Raw genomic sequence first — 23387 nt, 5'->3', positions numbered from 1 at the left:
ACAAAACTCATTGATTCCTCTTAGCTTTAACGATCTTCTAGAAAATGTCTCTTTGCCTCTCAAGTTCCTCAAACCGGCGTTCCCGACATCCGTCACTCAACCTTCGAGTCTCTCCGTGTTGGTCGTAGTAGTCAGAGCATAGCCTCTAACCTCCTCGCTTATGGGATTCCATGAACTTCAAGAAAGACAGTAAGTTTATGGGAATCACGGTTCTCTTTCTTGATGAAAAGGTAAGTTAATCTTTGATTTATCACACTTATTTAATATAATTATTTTTCATTGATTTCCTGATTCTTTGTTAAATAATATTATTTGCAGATTACGTAATTCATGGGTTTATTCCCGCCGGACGTGCTAATCATTACATGCCATCTTTGAAAGTCGGTTCCATTGTGAAAGTCGATCGTTTTGAGGTTGCTAGGTGCTCAAGCATGTATAAGATAATTGATCATCCATTTCTCATTCGTTTCATCTAACCAACTATTATTTATGAAGTCATCACGGGTGCTCCTGAGATCAATCTCCAATCATAATTAGACTGTTTGACAATTTTCAAGTGATTGCGAACACAAACCTAGAACTCCCAGGTATATTATCATATTGCATCTGGGTTTATAATATGTTTCATTATCATAACTGATATTGAAACTCGCAGATGTGGTTGGACAAATCCAATCTGTCCAAGGCTCTGGCCTTAGCAAAGAAACAACTCGAGTCGTTATCCGTCTCCTCATTGATCCGTAAGAAACAATCAACACACAATTCCTTTTATATTATTATCTATATTGTGCTAAAATCAATAATCAAAAATATTTCCTACCCAAATTCTGTGGTCGTCTATTTATCTCCCTTATTTATCAAACTAATTTTACACAAACCTTTATTTTACAGCTTAAAAGAAACCACAACAACTCAAACAATCAAAACACCAAAAACTAGAATTCCAAAAAAGACGAATCATTAATGATCACCTCTCTTTTTTGTCTAATCTTAGAAATAAACTTCAAAACAAATATACCAAACCAATCACCTCAACTAAAACTCAACGACACATATATCGAGTCAGATAAACAAATACAAACTACACGGCCAGCTATTTAACAATTTACAAACTTACTTTCGCAACGACACATACATCAAGTAAGCTAAACAAATACAAACTACACGGCCAGCTATTTCACAATTTACAAACTTACTTTCGCAACGAAGAAGACGAAGACGACAACCAAGATCAGTGAAATTACCTAAACAAAAAAAAACAGAGTAAGTTATGAACTCTGATAAATATTACTAACAATGATTTTTGTTTACATATTACCCATCAAATAAAAGATAAACAAACACAACCATAACAAGAGATACAAGAGACACAAAGACGACGACAACAGCTCTACCTGCTCACTCCTCTTGTCTTATAAAAATAGCTTACATGCCCAATGTCAACAGGCCAATGCTATTGTCTTCTAATGAGAAATACATAAATTCGTTTAAAACTCACTAAAGCCCAAATACTCAGAACTGTCACTCATTTTATAGTTATTTCTACAAGTCTTCATGTATTTGTTTTAAAGGTCCAATAAGAGCAACAAGTTTAAAAATAAAATAAAAACATATAACAAACGATAATGAAAATCATTACTTAATACACACAACTTACACAATTAAACTAGAGAAAAAATATCCAGAAACAAAAGGTACTTTCAACAACTTTAATATAATTTATGTACTCTCAACAGTACAAGAAACAAATTAAAAAGACAAACAAACAATAAGTCTCAGTGACACAGTAAACAACAACATGAACTATATCAATCACATTACTAACAAAGTTTAGTCTTTCATAAGTGGAGAACAATGCATACACAGATCATCATCACAACTCTAATCCTATAACAATAAAAAAAACTTGAAAAACAACTCAAAACGCAAAATTCACAACTACAATAACCCTAGCAAATATTGAGATGAAACAAGAACTCTCTCCACAAAGCGCGGGGGCAATGCCTCTGGTAGGTTAAAGACTCGTGTCTTTCTTTTTTGCATAATGGGCATGTTATTATGTTATATACGTTTGACTTTTCAATTAAATCGTCAATGGTGTTTGCTAGACGATTTTTCAAATCTCTTTTGAATAGTAAGTTTTGATATGTAACGGTTATTAAGGCTTTTGAACCATTTGATTGATCTGCAAAACGCCAAAACCCAATTTTAATGTTTTAAAGTTTACGAGACAACCTTAACCAAATTGTTTTTGAAATCAAAAGTACCTCTGAATCATTTCAAAGCGATATAGAGATACGTTTTTTTTTGGTAGCTTATAGAGATAGGTTTTAATATTTAAAATATGAGAAATATTAAAACAGTAGTAAAAATTACTAACTAGTTTACCCAAAAAAAAATTATTAACTATACAAATAGTAGAAAATATATCATATGATGACTATTTCTTACTTTTACCAGATTTCCACAATGTAGACGTTTAGAACCCAATTTAGAATATGGATGTGCTACTGCTCAACTAGAAAATATTATGGGTGAAATTGTTCAAATTCCATGAAAGACGATCAAATAATTCAACTAAAAACTGGCAATTTTTTTTTTAAAAAAGGGACTAAATTCTTATGGTCAATTTTACACAGCAATAAAAAGAAACGTTCCTCTAGTGCACACGTAAGCGTAATACACATAAGAAATATGTGAAATTCCCAATTCGAAGAATGGGAATCGATAAAAATGTTATATATTTTTATTTAATGAGCAAGCAAAGTCGATATGGTTTAGGAAACAATAATACCTAAATTGACGCATACGATATGAACATATATTTAAATTATAAATAAAGCTACAAAGTAAGAAGAAAACCCTAGAGTTTAATAGATGAAAGAAAAGAGAAAGAGAGAGGCAATAGAGGTGGTGGAACGGTTACCACATGTTCTTGTAGAAGATATTTTACAGAGACTTGAGATAAAACCGATTGTAAGATTCACTTGTGTTTCTAAGCAATGGAACTCAACAATCAAATCTCGATACTTTGCATCTAGACATCTAGCCAGAGTGAAGTCACCTAATCCAGATATCCTTCTAGGCGGTGAACTTGTCCATGAATCAAAACCTTATCCTTGTTTACGTACTTTGGGATCACATTCTGGTTCATTGACAGATGTTAACTATATAGCCAAACCCAGTAGAAGACGTCTTGTAGTTACTGGAAGCTGTGATGGTCTTGTTTGCATCTACGATTTTAAAAAAGTGTTGTATGTCTTCAATCCAGCTACTAGATGGTGCCGATTTCTTCCTCGAGCTAAGATTCAAAAAATTAACTGCGTTAGAGAAAACCTAAATTGTAAAGTCTAGTTTTTATATTTACGTTGCTCACATAGTCTATATGTTTTTTTTTTCTATATTGATTCGTTTAATCTTACTTTTTTTCTCGTAGGTAACTCCGCACGAGCTTTTCTAGGGTTTGGCAAAGACACTCTTACAAGCAACTACAAGATGGTATGGTTATATAACTCTTTTGAGAACCTAGATGGTCAAACTACATGCGAGGTTTTTGACTTTGCAACTAATACTTGGAGATATGTGATTGGGTCTCGACACCGGATATGTGATCATGATTTCAAATCTCATCCAGTATATACAGATGGATCACTTTATTGGTGGACTCCTCAGCTTAATAATAAAGAAACAAAGATGATATGTTTCGATCTCCACGCAGAGGTTTTTCAAAGAATGGAAATTCCGATTGACTATGTAGGGCCACATCGGATTATCATGTGCAGTCTGAATAATCGTCTTTGCGTATCAGCAATGAAAATCAACGGCATTCAGGATATGTGGTCACTGAAATCAGACAAGGTATGGGAGAAGACTCACAGTCTAGATTTAAGCTATACTACTTTTGGTGAATACTCTGGTGTTCCACTATCACTGGTCGCAATTTTCGACAAAACACGAATGCTAATTCTTTGGCAATCGCTTGAGGAAAAAGTTCTATTATTGGTAGAAGATACTGAAACACAGAGCGGGAAACACAAAGTTAGGAGCATATCGCCTTGGTTCAATAAACCTTCTTCTTGGTTAGTTAATTTATTAATTGAGTTGGTTCATTAAAATAACTTGAAATGCACATGGTTTAGTGAATTAAACCGGGCTGAGTTATTATTAGAGTTAATTAGGTTACAGTTAGTCGTCTTCTTCACTTAGAGTATGTAACAGAACGGCCGCCATGTCACGATTAGAACATAGGACATGAATAAAGTTAGGTCAAAACATTATAGTTTTGATAGGAATCTACAAGGCGCGCCTTTCAAGCACTTTTAGTGCCTTAGATGCCTTAGATTTAAGCTAAAAGCGCACCATGGCGCACGCCTTAGGGACCATACCCTCGCCTGGGAGGTGCATGGCGATGGGGCTCGCCTTTTAAAACACAGAACCCGCTTGAGTTGTTTATCTACCAAAATTATCTTCGGAGACAGATTCGTGTGGCATGATTGAAAACAGAGCCGTGATGATCAAGAAATTCCAAGAATGTTCCCTTTTCGACGCTGACAACTTTTACCTGTGACATCGGCGTCTCATCTTTGGAGCGTTGTTGCAAATTCTGTAGACAGGCGATGAGAGTCTGTTTGAATACTTTGTTTAAGATTTTGAAATCTTCTCTAAGTTTTGTTATGTGCGAACTTTCCAGAGTAAGAAAACTAGTCTGAGAGATACTCTAACATCGAGCAGCTGCCCTTCTCATGCGTGTGTGGTCACAAGTTTTATGCTAAAAGCAATTTAACAACCCACAAAACGAACTGTGTTGCAAGTAAAGAGGAGGAAGTTGAAGAGGAAGTTGACACTTCTCTCTAGCTGCCAACACTTCTCTAATGAGGTTTACATTGCTCTTGCTGACATGCTCGCTTTATCAGTTTTGTCCCGGTTGATTTTTTTTCTTGACTTTCACATCTTTCATTTGGAGTTTTATATTCGATATAGCTTAGATTCTATCGTGTGGCCAATTTTAATCCTATCAGGAGGGGGGGGGGGGGGGGGGGGGGGGGGGGGGGGGAACAAGATTCAAAACTCGTGATATACCATCCACATATCAAAAAACGAAGAGAGATTATTCTTAATTTACTTTCTCAGTTCTATTAATAAAAAGTGAAATAGAAATAGGTAGGAAATGAATAAAGATCACATAAGTAGTACTATATAACATGATGAAGGTATAAACTTAGTGCATGTAGTAGCTGAAGAGGGACACAAGGGAAGCTCCAATAAGAGATCCAAGAGCCGGCAATGCAGCCGAGGCGGCGGATGCGGGTCCTGGTGCTGGAGCTCCGGCTTCCTCCACAGCCATGACGGCGGTCATGGAAGCAGCAGCGAAAAGCACACCGCAAGCGATCTTCTTCATCTCCATTCTTGAGACCTGAAAGACTTTTTCTTCTTTTTATTTAGTTTTTCTTTGTGTGTTTTGGAAGTTCTTGCAGGTCTGAGGAACATGCATGGCATTGATGGGGGATTTATACGTGTGGAATTGTGTTATATTTAGTAAAAATCATGAATAATTTTTTAGGATATCCAAAATTAACTAATTACCGATGATTATGACTATAATTACGGTGAGAAGAGTTTCGATATATGGCGTAGAATAGTTTTAGCACATCCCGTTGATATTTTCTTGTTAAATCAAACAGGAGTTGCAATTTGGTAAAGAAATTCACGAAACTTAGAAGATAAAACTATAAACTGTATATTACATTACCAATACAATGTAATATTACAAAAGATATAGTATGTAACGGTTGTAACCTAATTCAGTACGTGGCACAATCAATATACATACAAGCTACGCCATAATCAATTTAAGCATTGACTTATCAATATATACGAGCTACAACACAATCTTCACCTAATCATTTACGATAAGCTCCATCAAGAAGCTGCTCCATTGGACTGTCTAGTCTCAAGTTCGTGCTCAGCGACCATAACACACGAATCGGCCTCAAGCAATGGAACCGAACTGTTCATCTTCATAAGTATCTCACCGGTCAAAGAATCAATCTTATCTGTGGTACAATGTACATCAGGTGTGATCCCTACTTGATCAATTTCGTGCAGAGAAGGCGACAAGTACTTAGCTATTGTCACAAACAAAGCCGATCCGTCGTCTAGCTCCGTTACGCTCTTGGAAGATCCCAAAAACATACAAAAAAATCAAGATCAAATTATGTATCTCTATAAACCGAACTAATGTATCTAATATATTTACCTGGATCTTCCCTTTCCCATATGTGCGCCGACCAACAAGTACAGCTCGACCGTTATCGTGTAACGCACCTGCCAAAATCTCACTTGCACTTGCACTTCCTTCATTCACCTGTTCACCATTTGATCTAGACACTTATGGACCGTTCATGTTAACTAGGAGTAGACATACAAACCGAACTCTTTTTAAACTTACAAGCACAACAAGTGGATCATGTGTCACGGCGTGCCCGTTAATCATATTTATTGGTGATGTGACTCCTTCACGGTCGATTGTGTACACAAGAGTCTCATCTCCATCAAGCCATAACTGTGCAACATCAAGTCCTGCTTTAACCAAACCTCCCTAACATAGAAATGTAGAAAGCTAAGTGTCAGGGAAAATGTAAACAAATAGACAATAACTCAAAAACCAAAACCTAAAACTTACAGGATTGTTCCTTAGGTCTAGAATGTATGACTGAACATTCTGATTCTCCATCTCGTGGACCGCATGTTCCATATCTGATGCTGCAGTCTATTGGAAGGTTCAAAATCAATAAACTACATAGCAATTGTCATCTTTTTCACAAACACTAACCTGAGAAAACGCTGTGAGTTTGACATAACCGGTCTTTGCTAAGCGTCCATCAGGAGTTGTATGTGGGATTATAGTACTTGATATTGGAGAGAGCTTAATGTAATCTCGAGGTAACTTGACCTTCACGCATATAAGAGACGACCATTGAGTAACTACCGTAAAAAAAATTTTAACATAAACACCGGTAACTATACCTCTCTGATATGTGAGCCATTCACCTGCAAGAGAGGACAATAAATTTACCTAACTTGACCTCAAAGTTTCTAACAAAAGAGACATGCAGATAATAGTACATACACTCTTAAGTTTGACTGTTACGGATGTTCCAACTCTGCCTCTCAGCTTCTGAGCTGCTGCTTCACTATCTATACCATCCAGTTTCTGGCCTGGAATAATCACAAAGAAACAACATAGTCATAGCCAATTTTCAAAGTTGGTAGGGACAAGGACCAATGAAGAACGTTACCATTTATCTCGACCAATTCCTCGCCTTCATGTATACCAGCACGGTCTGCCGGGCTACCTTCTATGCAAGACATAACAACCTACATTGATCTCTCTACCATGAAACAACATCTATCTACTTCATGCTACTTTGGTCTCATCAAGATGTGTGTTTTGTTACTAACCAGGTGACCTGTTCTTGGTTCTGAGTTTATGAAAAGACCAACACCTTGAAGATTCCCATCACTACCAATTCTGAAACTTTGGTACTCCTGCAAGTTCACAAGATGTGTCTTAAAGACCAAAACCAACTTCAAAGAACACATTCATGAATGAATCAATACCTTTGGGCTGATGATCCGAGTAAAAGGATCACCAAGAGTAGAGAGCATAGCTTTGATCTTTCCATAAGCAGCATCTGCTGATCTTAAAGGAAACATCTCTACCATCGTTTGCTGCAACTTAGAATCCCAATCTGTAAAGCTATAAACTTTCCTCAGATTCATTCCACAAAATCAATCATCAAAATCTGAAAACGTTACCCTGATGATTAAAAGTTGGATCAACGAATGTTTCTCTGATCAAACCCCAAGCTTCCACAAGAGTTCTCTGTACTTCTGTCACCTTAACAAGACATCAAGAACAGAGACGTTAAAAAACAGAGTACTCTGTAATTTGGGAATTAAAAGCAAAAACTTGATCACCTCACGAGCGCGTGAAACAGGGAAAGCGATGGTAATAGACTCAGCGAGGGCTGGAGAATCGCAGCAGATCGACGAAGAAACCGCTACGGCAGCGGCGGCGGCTAAACCGAGTAACTTCCTTCCCACGGTATTGCTCATTTTCACACCATGGCTCTCTGTTTCAGTATAGATCTCTGTTTCGAACCCCCGTTGCTTTAGGCGAACATAGCGATTCAAGCTCGGAGACGGAATCAAAGTGGGTTTCCGAGATCTCGGGAACTGTAACAGAGGAAGATCAAGTCTCGGTGTTACGATCTTCTCCATGTTGAAATTTTGAAGACCAAACATGAATCAGTAAGCGAGAGACAAGAAGATGATGCTTTATTTACTCTAATCTAATGACGTGTTTAAGAGTTAAAGACAGTTAAGTTAAGTTGTGGAAGATTCTTTTGTGGGCCCATTTGAATCTTCTTGTGGCTAGTGTTTGCTGTTGCGTATCTAATGTAAGAACTGGAATCAACAAGTACACGTGTTTTCGCGTACTTGCGTTACGTCAGTGATATCAGAGGATCTATAAAATAATGTGTTACTTGAAAAATGGTCTTAAGGCCCATTTTAGTTTCGGTTTTGGGCCGGCGAGTAGAACTTTCTGACATTATGGACTTGCTTGTTATAAAATAAGATGGTTGAATTAACAAAATATTCTTATAACGTTTAACCTTTGGATTAAATCATCATTTATCAATGGTGTTTACCGGACGATATTTCATCTTTTGAATAGTAAGTTTGATATGTAACGTATGGTAAGGCCTTTATTCGATTGATCTGCAAAAGTTTTAAAAGTTCACGAGACAACTCTAACCAGATTGTTTTTGAAATCAAAAGTGTACTCACCTTTTATATTATTTTTACATGAATTTGAAAGCCATATTAACGAGTTGTCGAACATCAATCGGAATACAAAACAAAATAAAATTTGTAAGAAAACTTTATCATGGTGATATATCTCGTAAAAAAATTGATCAACATTTATGTTACAATTTATAGCGATCATGTACTCCAGACAACTTTCTATAAAAGAGCATACACAACGAATTGCTTCCTATACAAATAGATGATCACCATCATGCCACGTGAATGCAATTAAAAGTGTTGCATGTGCATGCATCGGGAAAAGAACGATCTCAATTTGGGAACTGAAATTTAGGGTTTTGACTTTAGAGATGGAATGTTTACAAGATCGACATACGCTTCAACTCCAAATTGATTGCTTCCCCTTTGGAAGGTAAATCTTGTAAGTATGGGGTTCCTCATAATTCATAAACCCATCCCTCTCTTTATTTTGTTTTTCACATTAGTCCCAACGTGAACGTACCCTTTTATTATGAGTTCCGAGACCAAAATTCTTTAATTAAATGATCTTATAATCGATAAAATTAAAATAGAAGTACTAATAGTCATCACCACACATATATCTAGATATAGTGTCTGTACATTTTTATTAAAATTAATTAAATAAGATATGGAAATTATCAATCAATGCGTAAGCGTGTTATAAGTGGAAATAATTTTATGTGAATTAGTCGAACGAAACTATTATATTAAAACCACTGGATTAATTATTTTATAATAAAATATTCCTGTTATGATTCTAAAAGAGATTATATATGTGTATATCGCACATTTTTTTAACACTATCGCACATATTTTCAAAATGTACTTTTTAAAGTACAAACATGCTATCTCTCGCAAATTAATCTTTATCTTGAATAGCAAAATACGGCCGAACTTACCTAGTAATAATAACGCACTTTTTTTTAAATCTTATAAATAGTCCTTATAAAACTGATAATAATATATCATAACCGAATACACCATACAGAAAGAAAATATGATCGTTGGCTCTTTTTAAAAAATAACAATAAGAAATTCATCTACTGATTTTGGTTGGTTTCTGAAAAGTAATTGAACAAAAAGAAAAACAAAGGAGGTATGGGAAAGGAGATAAAGACATATTTCACTCAAAGCACATTATTGCAGACAAATAAGAGAGGGTTGAAAATAAAAATACAAAAAGATGAAAAAAATAAACGAGTAACTGAAAAAGAGAGCTTTTTCAAAAAAAAAAAAAAAACTGAAAAAGAGAGGAAAAATAATTAACACAGAGAGAGGATACAGACCTGCTCATATCAATGTTCACTACTGTTCATAAATGAACGAGTACCTGATGAAAAAATACATTCACTGACCATTTACTTATGTTGTGTGGTCCATTTTTTTTTGTAGTTGTCACCACTCTTAGCAAATGGGTAGTTACTATAAGTATAACTACCAGAAATCCTCCACTTGATGTAATCGATATCAATCATCCAATCGTAAATCTGCAAATAATATTATCTGTTAGGTTTCTCGTGATGATACTTTGATTAAAACAAATTCGGTCCGACTATGCGCTATCGAGTCCAAGGATAACTAGTTCTTATTATAGCTTTAACTCTGCATGTGAATTATTTAGTGCAGGCGTCATTTCAGGGAAATGTAACACAACATCGTTAAAGTTAAAAAATAATCTAAATGTTTATAATGAAATTAATCTTAACACTAGACCAAGATGTTTTGTTTATCTATTGTAAACTATATAACAAGAATTATCGATAAAAAAATCTAAGTATGGTTAGATTAATTATTATAAATATATTGTCTTTGAAAGATTATATATAGGTGTCTGTATATATACTTTTATGGTAGGAAAGGTTGATGGGTAAAATTGAGAAATGGGGAAAGAGTGTGGGTATTTCTTAGGAGTTATGTTAACCTCAAAATAGAATCTCTCCTCAAAGTAATTGGAAAGACAAAAGTCGATGCCATGTCCAATCATATATAAAGATATATTATATTTTTCTTATAATATAAAAGCACCAATTAAATCAGATATGGTTTTTATTTTCTTTGGCTATTCATTTTTCCTGGTATCGTCTGCCCCTCCCTTCTGTGATGATCTCACCCTACAGCTTCAGTGCTTAACATACTCTGTGATTGTATGTCAGCTTGTGTATATGTGATGCATATGCAGGGCCGGCTGAGTACGGAGGGCGGTTAGTGTGACTGCCCCAGGGCCCGCTTCACATCTAATAATTTTAGGGGCCTTAATTATTTTCATTAGCATATCTGATTACAAAAAAATTTAGTTAATATGTGCATGGTTTTGATGCACATGCGCTAGAACAAAAACCCAAAGAATAATAGTATTAAAAATAACTAAACTTATTATTAACACTAAAAATTAACTAATTATAGGGCCCCAAAAAAAGGTTTGCCCAAGGGCCCCTGTTCGAGTTGAGCCGGCCTTGTGCATATGTGTCACCTTTATTTCGATTCAAAGTAAGTAGAATTGAGATTAACATAGGAAATAACATATTTACATACTATATGCATGTATATAAACTCATCTATGAAATTATTATAGATAATCATGTATAGATAAAATATACGATGATAAATTAGAAATAACCCATGTCCCAAAAAGTGTTAATATGCGTAGTATCGTTTGGTTTTTGTGTAACTATCAATTTAACTATAATTATATGTTCTTTAATTTATCATATATGTATGATAACTTTTTAGAACCTCCCCCTTAATAAAGAGGTTTTGATTTCAATATTATTTGTTTTTGTTGAAAGGTAATTAGTATTACTAGAAAAATAAATTTGATAGAAAAGTGTATCTTAATATTGTTTTCTTAAACTATTATACTTCCTTGGGATAATATTCGCTGGTGAAAGAAACCCAACACTACATACAACTTGGAGAATCTACAAGCATGATGATCAAATAGCTTTAACAGGAGTAGAAAAAATAAAGTTGGGCCAAATTTTAGCAAAGAAAAAAAAAAAAAAGTTGATCAAATAAAGAATATGGACAAAAGAACACGCTCGGACAATGATCACGAGCCAACGACACCACAACTCTTAACGATTATATAATAAAGTATCAATGTAACAAGAAGAAAAAAATGTTACAAAATATCCATCATAATTTCTTCGCCGGAATGGATCATAATATATTGCTAATAACATCAATGTTCTATAGCGCTCGACTAATAGTGGAGGTGAACTTCTAGTTTTAAAAATAATCAAGCTGGTTTTAAATTGTTCAGATGAAATCCAAAAATACGTAAGGGTCCGACTGTATGATATTTTTGAAAAAAAAACCATGAATAAGATTTAAAACAAACTATTAATTGAACTACCTTTGAAAAAATATATTAATCGAACTACCTTTGAAAAAATATATTAATCGAACTACAGGTATATGAAAATTTGTGTTTAGGGGATGCATTAAAAGGCACATATGTAATACCTACATGTTACCGAGTTCCATCTTGTATTCTTCTTCCTTTTGTGTGCCTAATATATTGTGCTATATATACTAATTCAAATGTAAAATACTTTTAAAAATAATAAAATATCGAGATATGTTGTTCTTAGTACAATTTATACTTATATGACTATTCGGAAAATAAATATGAAATTAATTTATTTTGTTTTTTCTTTTGAGGTACCCGTGATTAATCATGAGTCAAGCTCAATTTGGCCTCTTTCTCCCTTTTTCTTTTGCATGTTGGGGCCTTCTTTAATCTTCTTTATGTAATACTTAATCATATGTTTCCTTTCATTGACGATTTCGTTAGATCTTTACGTGGATGTATAGACAAAACGAATACGTTAACTAAAGAATTTTCTTACATAGGAAAAATTCAAATATAAACTGTGTACATATAACATATACGTGTGTGTCCATTAGATTAAATTAAATCTAAGGGAGATGGAGATTTGAGCCACGGCAGACAAAGCTGTCTCCTTCAGATCAGCCTTGGAATATGAACAGTAAATAAATAAATACTCGTAGATTTGAGCAACTAATTTAAACATTTTCATTTCTCGACATGATTATAGGAAATTGTAAAGTACTTATATTTCGTTTAATGAATCTAGTAGAATATATAGCTTCGGGATTCTAAAAGCAGATTTTAAGGCTTTATTGGAAAAAATTTCAGACGAAATATTTTATACATTAAAACAGCCAATGTATAAACTTAGGTTTTGTGAATGTACTGTGTTAGTTAATGTAACAGCATAATTACCGAACAAAGTGAAGTCCAATGTTCGGATTCTTTCCAGCAACAGTATGAAAATCCAAATAAATATTGCTCGGATTTTGAAAATGTCTTTTGAACACTCACATAGAACAATTCAGTTTCGAGATTCGATTTTATTAAAAAATTAGTATATATCACTAATTTTCCATTTTTTATGTTTCTGATTGTCATGCATTTTAATACATAAGCATGTGTATCCTTCAACTGGATATAAGTTTCTACGAAAATTAGAACTTTAGATAGCAATGCTCTTAAAGTTGTAAAATTTAATTATTTACGACGAGAGTCTGCATTGCATTTAGAAGTAGAAGCACTACGATAGGCGATAGATAATATGATTCAATATTCGATATGTTAGACTTTTGGGACGGATTACGAGATTTTGATTGCCATGATTAAAAAACACTATACTCAGCCAAGTTTTGCAAAAAAATTGGAGAGGATAAAGACTCTACAGATATGCTTTTCGGACTTCAAAATCATTCATATTCCAAAAACGCAAAACTAGATTTCAGATTCTTTAGCTAGGATTACAAGATATTTCCATAGATTACTATGTTTTATTGGTTGTTTTGTTCCGGTCTAGTTATCTAGAACACCTCAAATTTGATTAATAGAATAACCGTTCGTTGTCAAAAAAAAGTTGCAAAATTTTGAATTAAATTTATTATTACTTTTAAATTTAGTCACTAATATATATGGTTTATTTATATACTTATATTAAAAGGAAAACATATTTTGTATTTATTTAATCAGTTTTCTATTTGATTTAGCGAAGTGGTTTACAAATTATGTAACTATAGTGTAATACATAGACTCTGAAAATACTTTGTATGTTAGGTTAATATAAGCGGCTACAGAAAACTTTTACTACTTGCATGTTTTTTCTTTTGAAACTAGGCACGTTATTTGTAAACTATATGCATATGACTTACATTTTAGACGCATGTAAGATATATATATAACAACTTTCAATAGGAACCACTTAGAGCATCTGCATTAGTGAACCCCCTCTTGAGATTCATAAGAATTTTTTAATAATTTTATGGTGGAACGATGAATAGTGATGAACATCTATCTACTGTGCTCCTCCATTGGTGAACCTGAAGAAAGGGTTCTTAGGAATAAAATAATATATATATATATATATATATATATTTTAAGTTTTGAATACATTGAGAATTCATGAATAAAAATAAAATATTTTTTAAAATTTTTAAAAAGTTTTTATTCAATACATTGAGAATTCATGAACATACAAAGATTATTCATCTACATTACCAAACTTTTGCCATACATTTTCAACTAAATCAGCATTCAAACGATCATGTTTCTCTGAATCCCGAACTACATTGCGAATGCCTAGCATATTACCGATATTAAAACTTGTTGTTCTTTGCACCTCGGAACTTCTGCTTGACTCTCCTGACTCGAACTCAGATGTATCAATTTGAGTGTATCCGCCTCGTTCGTTCTCTACTATCATATTGTGCAATATGACACAAGTTCTCATAATCCTTCCTATCTTTTCCTTGTCCCATAGTAGAACTGGGTTTTTAACTATTGCAATACTCCAAAAACCCGTTCGACATCTTTTCTGGTGGATTCTTGACGTTCAGCAAAAAGGAGGTTTGTAACTCATATTTAATCATATTATTATTTTCATTATTTCTTCTATATTTTCATTATAAAATATTTTTTTATTGATTATGGCTAGATATGTTCCCTTTATATCTTTTAAACATATAGTTGCATTTTAATATAAATATTTTTTTCATAATCCATAATTTTTTTTCATAATCCATAATTTTTTTTTCATAATCCATATTTTTTCTTTCATAATCCATATTTTTTCTTTCAAATATATTATAGAACAACATTATTATCTTATTAATATAACATAATATGTCATGCACATTTGAAAGAAACAAAATATGAACATCCATTCAAATACTTTCTTCCCAAGCTATTACTAAGCAACATGTTTTAATTAACTTCTAGTGAATTTGATATTTTTTTCGGTATGTGAAGATGAGAGCTGAGTTCCAACTCCCTTCACCGCTTGTCCCGACCCGTGAGAACTACTTTATGAGCTTGGAGTTTCTTGTTTGGTCAACTAGTTTGTGAGCTGTCACTACAAGAAAACAGCGGCATACTGAGGGAAAAAATCGTCGGTATGTCGTCGGAATAAAGCTATTCCGACGACATACCGACGAAAAAAGTCGTCGGAAATAACTCCTCGGAAATTCATTTTTCCTCGGAAATCCCTCGGAAATTTCCGACGGAATTCCGAGGAACTGAATTTCCGAGAAAACTCCGAGGACCACTAGGTCGTCGGAAAGTTCCTCGGAATATACCGAGGGAGGACTTCCTCGGTATATTCCGAGGAAATTTCCGATGGTCCAATCCTCGGAAGTACCGTCGAAATCTTCTTCGGAATTTGCATCGGGAATTTCTGAGGAACGTGGCCACGGCCACGTAGTCCCTCGGAAAATTCCGAGGAACATTCCCTCGGATTTTTTTTTTAAATTCTGACGACTTATTCCGAGGAAAAGGTCGTCGGAAATTTCCGAGGGTGCTTTTCCTCAGAATTTCGAAAAAATTAATTTTTAAAATTTTTTTTTTTAAATTAAAATTTGTGAAATTTAAATTCGAAAATATAAAATTAAAATTAAAACTGAAAACATATTAGATAATTCAAAGTTCTACAAATAAAAATAAAACATTCCGAGTTTTTGGTAAAAAAAAAAAAAAAACTACGGGTCTTGAATGTTCGGGAACACCTCGTTCGGGTACATCCTCTTCATCATCTCCATCATCTGCTCGTTCAACCTCTTCTGTGTCTCATAGCCCGCCTGTTGAGCTGCCATCTGGGTCTCCAACGCAGATATCTGATCATCCTTGTCCTTCAGCTGAGCCGTAAGAACTTCTGGATCAACATATGGCGGTGGTGCAGAAGAAGGAGCAGCCGACCGGGAGCGACGACCCAAACCGACCAAACGTCCCTTCTTCTTTGGAACCGACTGAAATATAAATAGCCAAATTTAAATAATATAAATTGATGATAAAATAAAAATCAAGAAATAAATAAATTGAACTTAAAAAAAAAAGAACTTACCGATTCAACGATTTCGTTGATCGAAACCGGGACAAGTTGGTCGCAGCCGTGGAAGCGTCATCCTCGGTTTGAAGCTGAGACACTTCGTCTACCACCTGAGTTTAGACCAGGTCGACCACATCCCTCACAAGACCGTCATCAATCTGGCCGGTCTTCTTGTTGGTATACGCCCTCCTCATTAGGGCGAGATCATCAACCGGCTCGCCATCATTTTCTTCCGCCTTGAAAAAAAACATAAATTAAAAAAACATTAGAAACTAGAAGAAATGCACAATAAATTAAAATTCTGAAACTCAAATAATTGAAGAAAAAGCGGTTGAACTTACCATGCGATCTTCCAGAGAGACAATAGATTGAGCACCCAAGTTATGCTTGTAGATGTCTTTCCCTTTACGGTCGCTCCTGCGGTTGGTGGAGTTGGTGAAAGAAGTTTCTTTCGTCTCTTCTTTATCCCAATGCGCACACAACTCCTTCCAGACCGTGTCGTTCATCGACTTTGGGACCTTTTAATAATAAAAAGAAAAAGAAAATAGTTTAATAAATTAAAAAATAGTTTAATAAATTAAAAAATTGTTTAATAAATTAAATCGAACCTTATTGATTTCCCACTTCTTCTTCCACTCGTGGATCTGCTTCCCATAGTTGTCCATAACTTTATGGATGAAGAGGTGATAGATAAAGAGCGTCTCATCGGAATTCCAGTTGAACTCTTGCTGAAAAAAAAACACAATTAGTAGAAAATTTATATTAAAGATCAAAAATATAAGTAAAAAATTAGAATACTTACCGCAAACTGACGAAACCACAGATGCTGCTTGTCGGTAGGGAAGTGAGTGAAAGTCAGATGTCCCCTGTCGAGGGCCGAGTACATCATACGGTTGATCCATGCGCTGATCCCGTTCCCGGATCGGTTGAACCTAATAAAAAGAACAAACGGTTAATAATGAATCCAAATTTAAAGAAAAAAAAATATGTTTAATTACCATGTTTGACCCCGTCCATGTGGATACGGAGTGAGATAGGGAAGATGGTCACGACCGGGCTGTTGAACCAACTCCGCAACACTCATCACTCCCGGAGGACCCGGAGGAGCAGGAGCGGAAGCAGCAGCGGGAGTGAGAGGAGCAGGAGCGGGTGCAGCAGAGGGAGATGTATGGTAGGAGCTGTGGGGCGAAGGGGAATCCTGAAAATGGCTGGAATCCCGAGACTGGCTCCCAGTATCACCACGACCACGACGCTGTCGAGACCGGGTCTGATCATCATGAGACCTGTAAATTAAAAAAAATATATTTAATAAATATAGAAATATATAAATTAATTTTTTTTTAAAAAAAATCCCAAATAATAGTTTTTAATCACAAAAAAAGATTTATAGATATTAAAAATGTTTAATAAATATATAAAAATAGTTCTAATAAACAAAAAATAGTTTTAATAAATAAAAAATAGTTTAATAATTACAAAAATAGTTTTAATAATATTAAAAATGTTTAATAAATATAGAAATTTATAATATATATATATATGTATATATATATATATATATATATTTTTTTTTTAAAAAAAAAAAAATCCCAAATAATAGTTTTTAATCACAAAAAAAGTTTTATTGATATTAAAAATGTTTAATAAATATATAAAAATAGTTCTAATAAACAAAAAATAGTTTTAATAAATAAAAAATATTTTAATGATTACAAAAAATAGTTTTAATAATATATATATATATATATATATATATATATATATATATATATATATATATTTTTTAAATCCCAAATAATAGTTTTTAATCACAAAAAAAGTTTTATAGATATTAAAAATGTTTTGTAAAATCCAAAAAATCGAATTTATATACAAAAATCGTTTTGTAAAATACAAAAATCGATTTTATATACAAAAATCGATTTTATAAATACAAAAAAATAAAAAAAATTATAAAAAAATTCTAAATCAATCCAACAAAACAAATTATTCAACCAAATCACAATTCTAAACCTATTATACAACCAAATCACAATCCTAACCAATCACCCTAACAAAAATCTATCAAAACTATACAAAAACCTAACAAATAGAACCTAAGAGAGTGGGATAGAGTCCTTACATGATTTGTGTAAGAGAAGGGGGAGATCGCGGGAGATATCGCCGGATTTCAGTGGGAAATCGCCGGAGGAGTCGCGCAGAGGAAGAAGAGAGCAATGGGGAAGAAGAAGCGGCTCGTGGTTATAAAACCTAGGGTCCGACGGATACTATCCGTTAGAATTCCGTCGGAATTCTAATTTCAATTTTCGCGAAATATTTGCCCGGTTAAATGAAAATATTCCGAGGAAATTCCGACGGATAGTAAAATATCCGTCGGAATTCCGTCGGAATATTTCGAGGAAATACCGAGGAACTAGTGTTTGGGGTTTCAAAACATCAATTTTTTTTTGCCGTATTTCATTTCTTATACCATTGTAATGCATACCATTGAGGATTCTTTGTATAGATGAGCATAAACCATGAAATAACAAATTTCAAAACGAATTGAAAGTATTCCCTTTACCGTTCATTAAAGTGTATAAGTGTTTCTCTTATGTTGTGGGGATTTCGTTCATACAATCGGAAAAGTGTTTATTATAGGGTAAGGAACAAATTTTTGACTTCATAATCAGTCTAAGACACTTAATAAGGGTTATATAAGTGTTATTCAAACCGCAAAACGTTGTTTTCGGTTTAAAACCCATATTTCCTCGGAATTTCCTCGGAATATTCCGAGGGAATTCCGAGGAAACCCTTATCTTCCTTGGAATTCCGTCGGAATATTCCGAGGAAATACCGAGGAACTAGTGTTTGAGGTTTCAAAACATCAATTTTTTTTTGCCGTATTTCATTTCTTATACAATTGTAATGCATACCATTGAGGATTCTTTGTATAGATGAGCATAAACCATGAAATAACAAATTTCAAAACGAATTGAAAGTATTCCCTTTACCGTTCATTAAAGTGTATAAGTGTTTCTCTTATGTTGTGGGGATTTCGTTCATACAATCGGAAAAGTGTTTATTATAGGGTAAGGAACAAAGTTTTGACTTCATAATCAGTCTAAGACACTTAATAAGGGTTATATAAGTGTTATTCAAACCGCAAAATGTTGTTTTCGGTTTAAAACTCCTATTTCCTCAGAATTTCCTCGGAATATTCCGAGGAAATTCTGAGGAAAAACAAATTCCTCGGTATTTCTTTAAAAAAAAAAAAATCAATGGTAGTCTGTTTCTGAGTCGTCATCACCAGATGAATCTGAATCTGGATCTTGGTGAAACTCTCCAATCACTGGTTCATCCTCTACGTGAACAACGGCTTCCTCTCCGAAGTCGGTTAAATCGACTACAAGGCCAACTCCAGCTAAATCTTCTGCTGCACTTAAGTTGCCGGATGTGCTTGGTTGTAATGGGTCTTCCAGCTCAGAACTTCCTTGAACTCGGCCTCTCGGGTTGAGTCTTGTAACAGTAACCCATGGATCATCTCTGTTCCTTACCCGGGGGTACTTGATATAACAAACCTGTAACATTTAGAAAATTATTAGTAAAATTATAAATTAATACACATGATGATGAATCATTCTGAATAATTAACATTTAATTACCTGATCGGCCTGAGAAGCAAGAATGAAAGGATCATAATATTGCAGCTTTCGCCTCGAATTTACTGATGTAACACCAAATGCATCCGTTCTCACACCTCGATCTGGAGTGTTGTCGTGCCAATCACAATAGAAAACAATACAGCGCAATCCAACCATGCCCAAATACTTGATTTCCAAAATCTCATGTATGTGTCCGTAGTATACATCATCTCCTGATGCAGAACAAACGCCAGCATCATAAGTCGTACTCGAACGTCTCCTCTTCTGAGTTGTGAATGCATATCCTCGAGTACAAAATCTCGGATATGACTTCACAACAAAGTTTGGTCCAACGACCATCTCACGTATCCAATCGTCAAATGTTTCACCTCTGGCCAAACCAGCAGACACCTATTAATAGCACATATATATATATTATATCAATAAATGTGAATTAGTATAAATATGTGATAAAATATATTTTAATTTGTTTAAAGCACTCACATAAGTAAACATCCATCCAGTAAATTCTCTCTGCTTCATTTCTTCTAGTTCGTCCTCTGTGGCGTATCTATACTCGAACCGCTTTTCTGCCATGAAAATCCTGTATATGATGACAAAAATGTAATTAATTAAGATTTAAATTTCAACTTGTTAAAATAAAAATTTGTAAGCTAATTTATTTACCTCTCATATTGAAGAACGTCTTCGCAGTTGGTGAGCAAATATGTTTGCAAATGACTGCGCTCCTGCTCAGTAAGTCGACGGTCCTTTGGTTTTCCGCTAAGTCGTCCAACGTCTGTGAAAATGTCTGGAACCGTAACATGATATGTTGCCCGTTTGCCTCTATCATCATGCCGAGCAGGTCTTCTGTTTTTGGTCTGAACTTCTGTTGGAAAGTAGTACTCGGCAAAGTTTGAAGTTTCTTGATTGATCATCTGTGCGACTATAGAACCTTCCACCCTACTTAAATTTTTCACCATCTTCTTCAAATGGAACATATACCGCTCATACAGATACATCCATCTATACTGCACAGGACCACCAAGTTCCAATTCTCTTGCCAGGTGAATAACAAGATGCTCCATAACATCAAAAAATGAGGGAGGAAATATCTTCTCAAGGTTGCACTGAATCACGGCTATGTTAGTCTTCAAATTTTCAATACCTTCAAGAGTCACTGATCTCGTGCATAAATCGCGGAAGAAACCACTTATCCCTGCAATTGCTTCATGAACATTTCGTGGTAATAGTTCCTTGAAGGCGAACGGAAGGAGGCGCTGCATCATTACATGGCAATCGTGGCTTTTCAAGCCAGTAAACTTTCCTTCCTTTCTGTCGATACAGTTACGCAAATTTGATGCGTAACCGTCTGGAAATTCCACATCGTTTGAAATCCAATCAAAGAACGCATCTTTTCCCTCTGCATCAAGTCGGTATATGGGAAAAGGAGCCCTACCATTCTCATCAACATGAAGTTCTGAACGAGCACATATATCGACTAAATCCAGTCTTGACTTCAAATTATCCTTTGTTTTACCTTGAACATTAAGGATCGTGTTCATGAGATTGTCAAAAAAGTTCTTCTCAATATGCATGACATCTAAATTATGCCTTAGCAGATGATCCTCCCAGTATGGCAGATCCCAGAAAATACTTTTTTTGTGCCAGTTATGTAGTTCTCCAACAGCATCTACCGGAAAACGCTCATGTCCACCGACGTCTGGCGTCCTTTCTGCACCAAAATCTCTTAGTTGTATCTTCAAATCTTTCCCACAAATTTCCGGAGGTGGACTGTCAAACACCCTCTTGTTCTTCGTAAACAAATTCCTACTCCTACGATATGGATGATCAGGTGGTAGGAATCTCCTGTGACAGTCAAACCAACACGTTTTCCTTCCGTGTTTTAGTTGGAAAGCATCAGTGTTATCTTGACAATATGGACATGATAGCCTTCCATGCGTTGTCCATCCAGACAACATACCATATGCTGGAAAATCACTTATTGTCCACATTAGTACTGCCCGCATTTGAAAGTTTTCTTTACACGAAACATCGTATGTTTCAGCACCTTGAGCCCATAGTTGTTGTAACTCATATATTAGTGGCTGAAGAAACACATCAAGTGATCTCTTAGGATGCTCTGGTCCGGGAACGAGAATCGAGAGAAACAAAAACTCTCGTCGCAAGCACAAGTTTGGGGGTAGGTTGTATGGTGTAAGAATGACGGGCCATAGAGAATACTGTCTTCCACTCTTGCCAAACGGACTGAAACCATCAGTACATAATCCAAGGTAGACATTTCTTCTCTCATACGCAAAGTCGGGATACTTTGATTGGAAATGCTTCCACGCTTTTGCATCTGAAGGATGTCTGATCTCACCATCTGTTGAGTGCTCCGCATGCCATCTCATTGGTTGCGCTGTGCGTTCAGACAGATACAACCTCTGCAACCTTTCCGTCAAAGGCAAATACCACATCCTTTTATATGGCACTGGAACTCTTCCACTCGTATCTTTATAACGAGGCTTTCCACAAAATTTGCATGTAACCCGCTGTTCATCCGCCCTCCAATAAATCATGCAGTTGTCGCTGCATACATCTATTACCTGATACGATAAACCAAGACCAGCTACGAGTTTCTGAACCTCGTAGTATGAACCAGGAGCTACATTATCCTCGGGTAGAATACCTTTTACAAAATCAGCAATCGCATCCACACAGTCTTCAGCCAAATTATAATCTGTTTTAATGCCCATCAATCTTGTAGCAGATGATAAAGCTGAATGACCATCTCTGCAACCTTCGTACAATGGTTGCTTTCCAGCATCCAACATATCATAAAATCTCCTAGCTTGTGCATTGGGTAAATCTTCCCCTCTAAAATGATCATTTACCATCTGCTCAGTACCTACACCATAATCTACATCCGTTCTAATTGGTTCTTCTAATCTAACCGCTGGCTGAGGTTCGCTAGTACTACCATGTTCATAATCAGTTTCCCCATGATGATACCAAATTTTGTAACTTCGTGTAAACCCACTCAAATATAGATGAGTCCAAACATCCCACTCTTTAATAACCTTTCTATTTTTACAATTAGAGCAAGGACATCTTAACATACATGTTTTTGCTTCCGGTTGTCGGTGAACTAACCCCATGAATTCGGTTATACCTCGTTGGTATTCTTCCGTAAGCAATCTCGTGTTCGGATCCAAATGAGGTCGATCGATCCAAGAACGAAAATAATTTGAAGAAGACATGTTTTTTATGAATCAAATTCGTGTGTAAAGAGAGTAAGAGGGAGGATGAAGATATGGAGTGAATGAAGAGGAAGAGGGGTGCTTGTATTTATAGTTGAAATCCTGCCGACAGACCGAGGAAATTCTGACGGAATTCTGACGGAAACGGCTAGTTCGTCGGAATTTCCTCGGAATTTTTAAAATCCCCCAACGGTTCTCTAACGACTATAATATATCCTCGGAATTCATCGGTTTTTTCCGAGAAATACGTTTTTCCTCGGTATTCCATAAGAATATTCCGA

At 35.0% G+C, this 23387-nt stretch overlaps 2 protein-coding genes across 2 annotated transcripts; one reads left to right on the top strand and one right to left on the bottom strand.

The window, feature by feature from the left end:
• The first annotated feature begins 2877 nt into the window (after nucleotides 1-2877).
• On the top strand, nucleotides 2878-4532 carry LOC125591168 (F-box protein At1g11270-like). Its single transcript, XM_048764768.1, has 2 exons — nucleotides 2878-3343; nucleotides 3437-4532. Exons 1-2 carry the CDS (start codon nucleotides 2878-2880, stop codon nucleotides 4111-4113), a joined length of 1143 nt encoding a protein of 380 aa, XP_048620725.1. The 3' UTR covers nucleotides 4114-4532.
• Nucleotides 4533-5719: 1187 nt separating this feature from the next.
• Nucleotides 5720-8367, bottom strand: LOC106376608 (carboxyl-terminal-processing peptidase 3, chloroplastic-like). The gene is made up of 12 exons (XM_013816737.3): nucleotides 7981-8367; nucleotides 7819-7900; nucleotides 7621-7751; nucleotides 7462-7548; nucleotides 7299-7377; nucleotides 7130-7218; nucleotides 7027-7050; nucleotides 6833-6952; nucleotides 6683-6769; nucleotides 6449-6598; nucleotides 6257-6364; nucleotides 5720-6171 (listed from the first exon to the last, which is right to left on the bottom strand). The coding sequence occupies exons 1-12, from the start codon at nucleotides 8305-8307 to the stop codon at nucleotides 5920-5922; spliced, it is 1536 nt and encodes a 511-aa protein (XP_013672191.2). The 5' UTR covers nucleotides 8308-8367; the 3' UTR covers nucleotides 5720-5919.
• Between the last annotated feature and the right edge of the window lie 15020 nt (nucleotides 8368-23387).

Source organism: Brassica napus, chromosome C8, assembly GCF_020379485.1.
Source record: "Brassica napus cultivar Da-Ae chromosome C8, Da-Ae, whole genome shotgun sequence".
In the NCBI taxonomy this organism is placed as follows: Eukaryota; Viridiplantae; Streptophyta; class Magnoliopsida; order Brassicales; family Brassicaceae; genus Brassica; species Brassica napus.
This window is presented reverse-complemented; position numbering and strand designations above follow the sequence as displayed.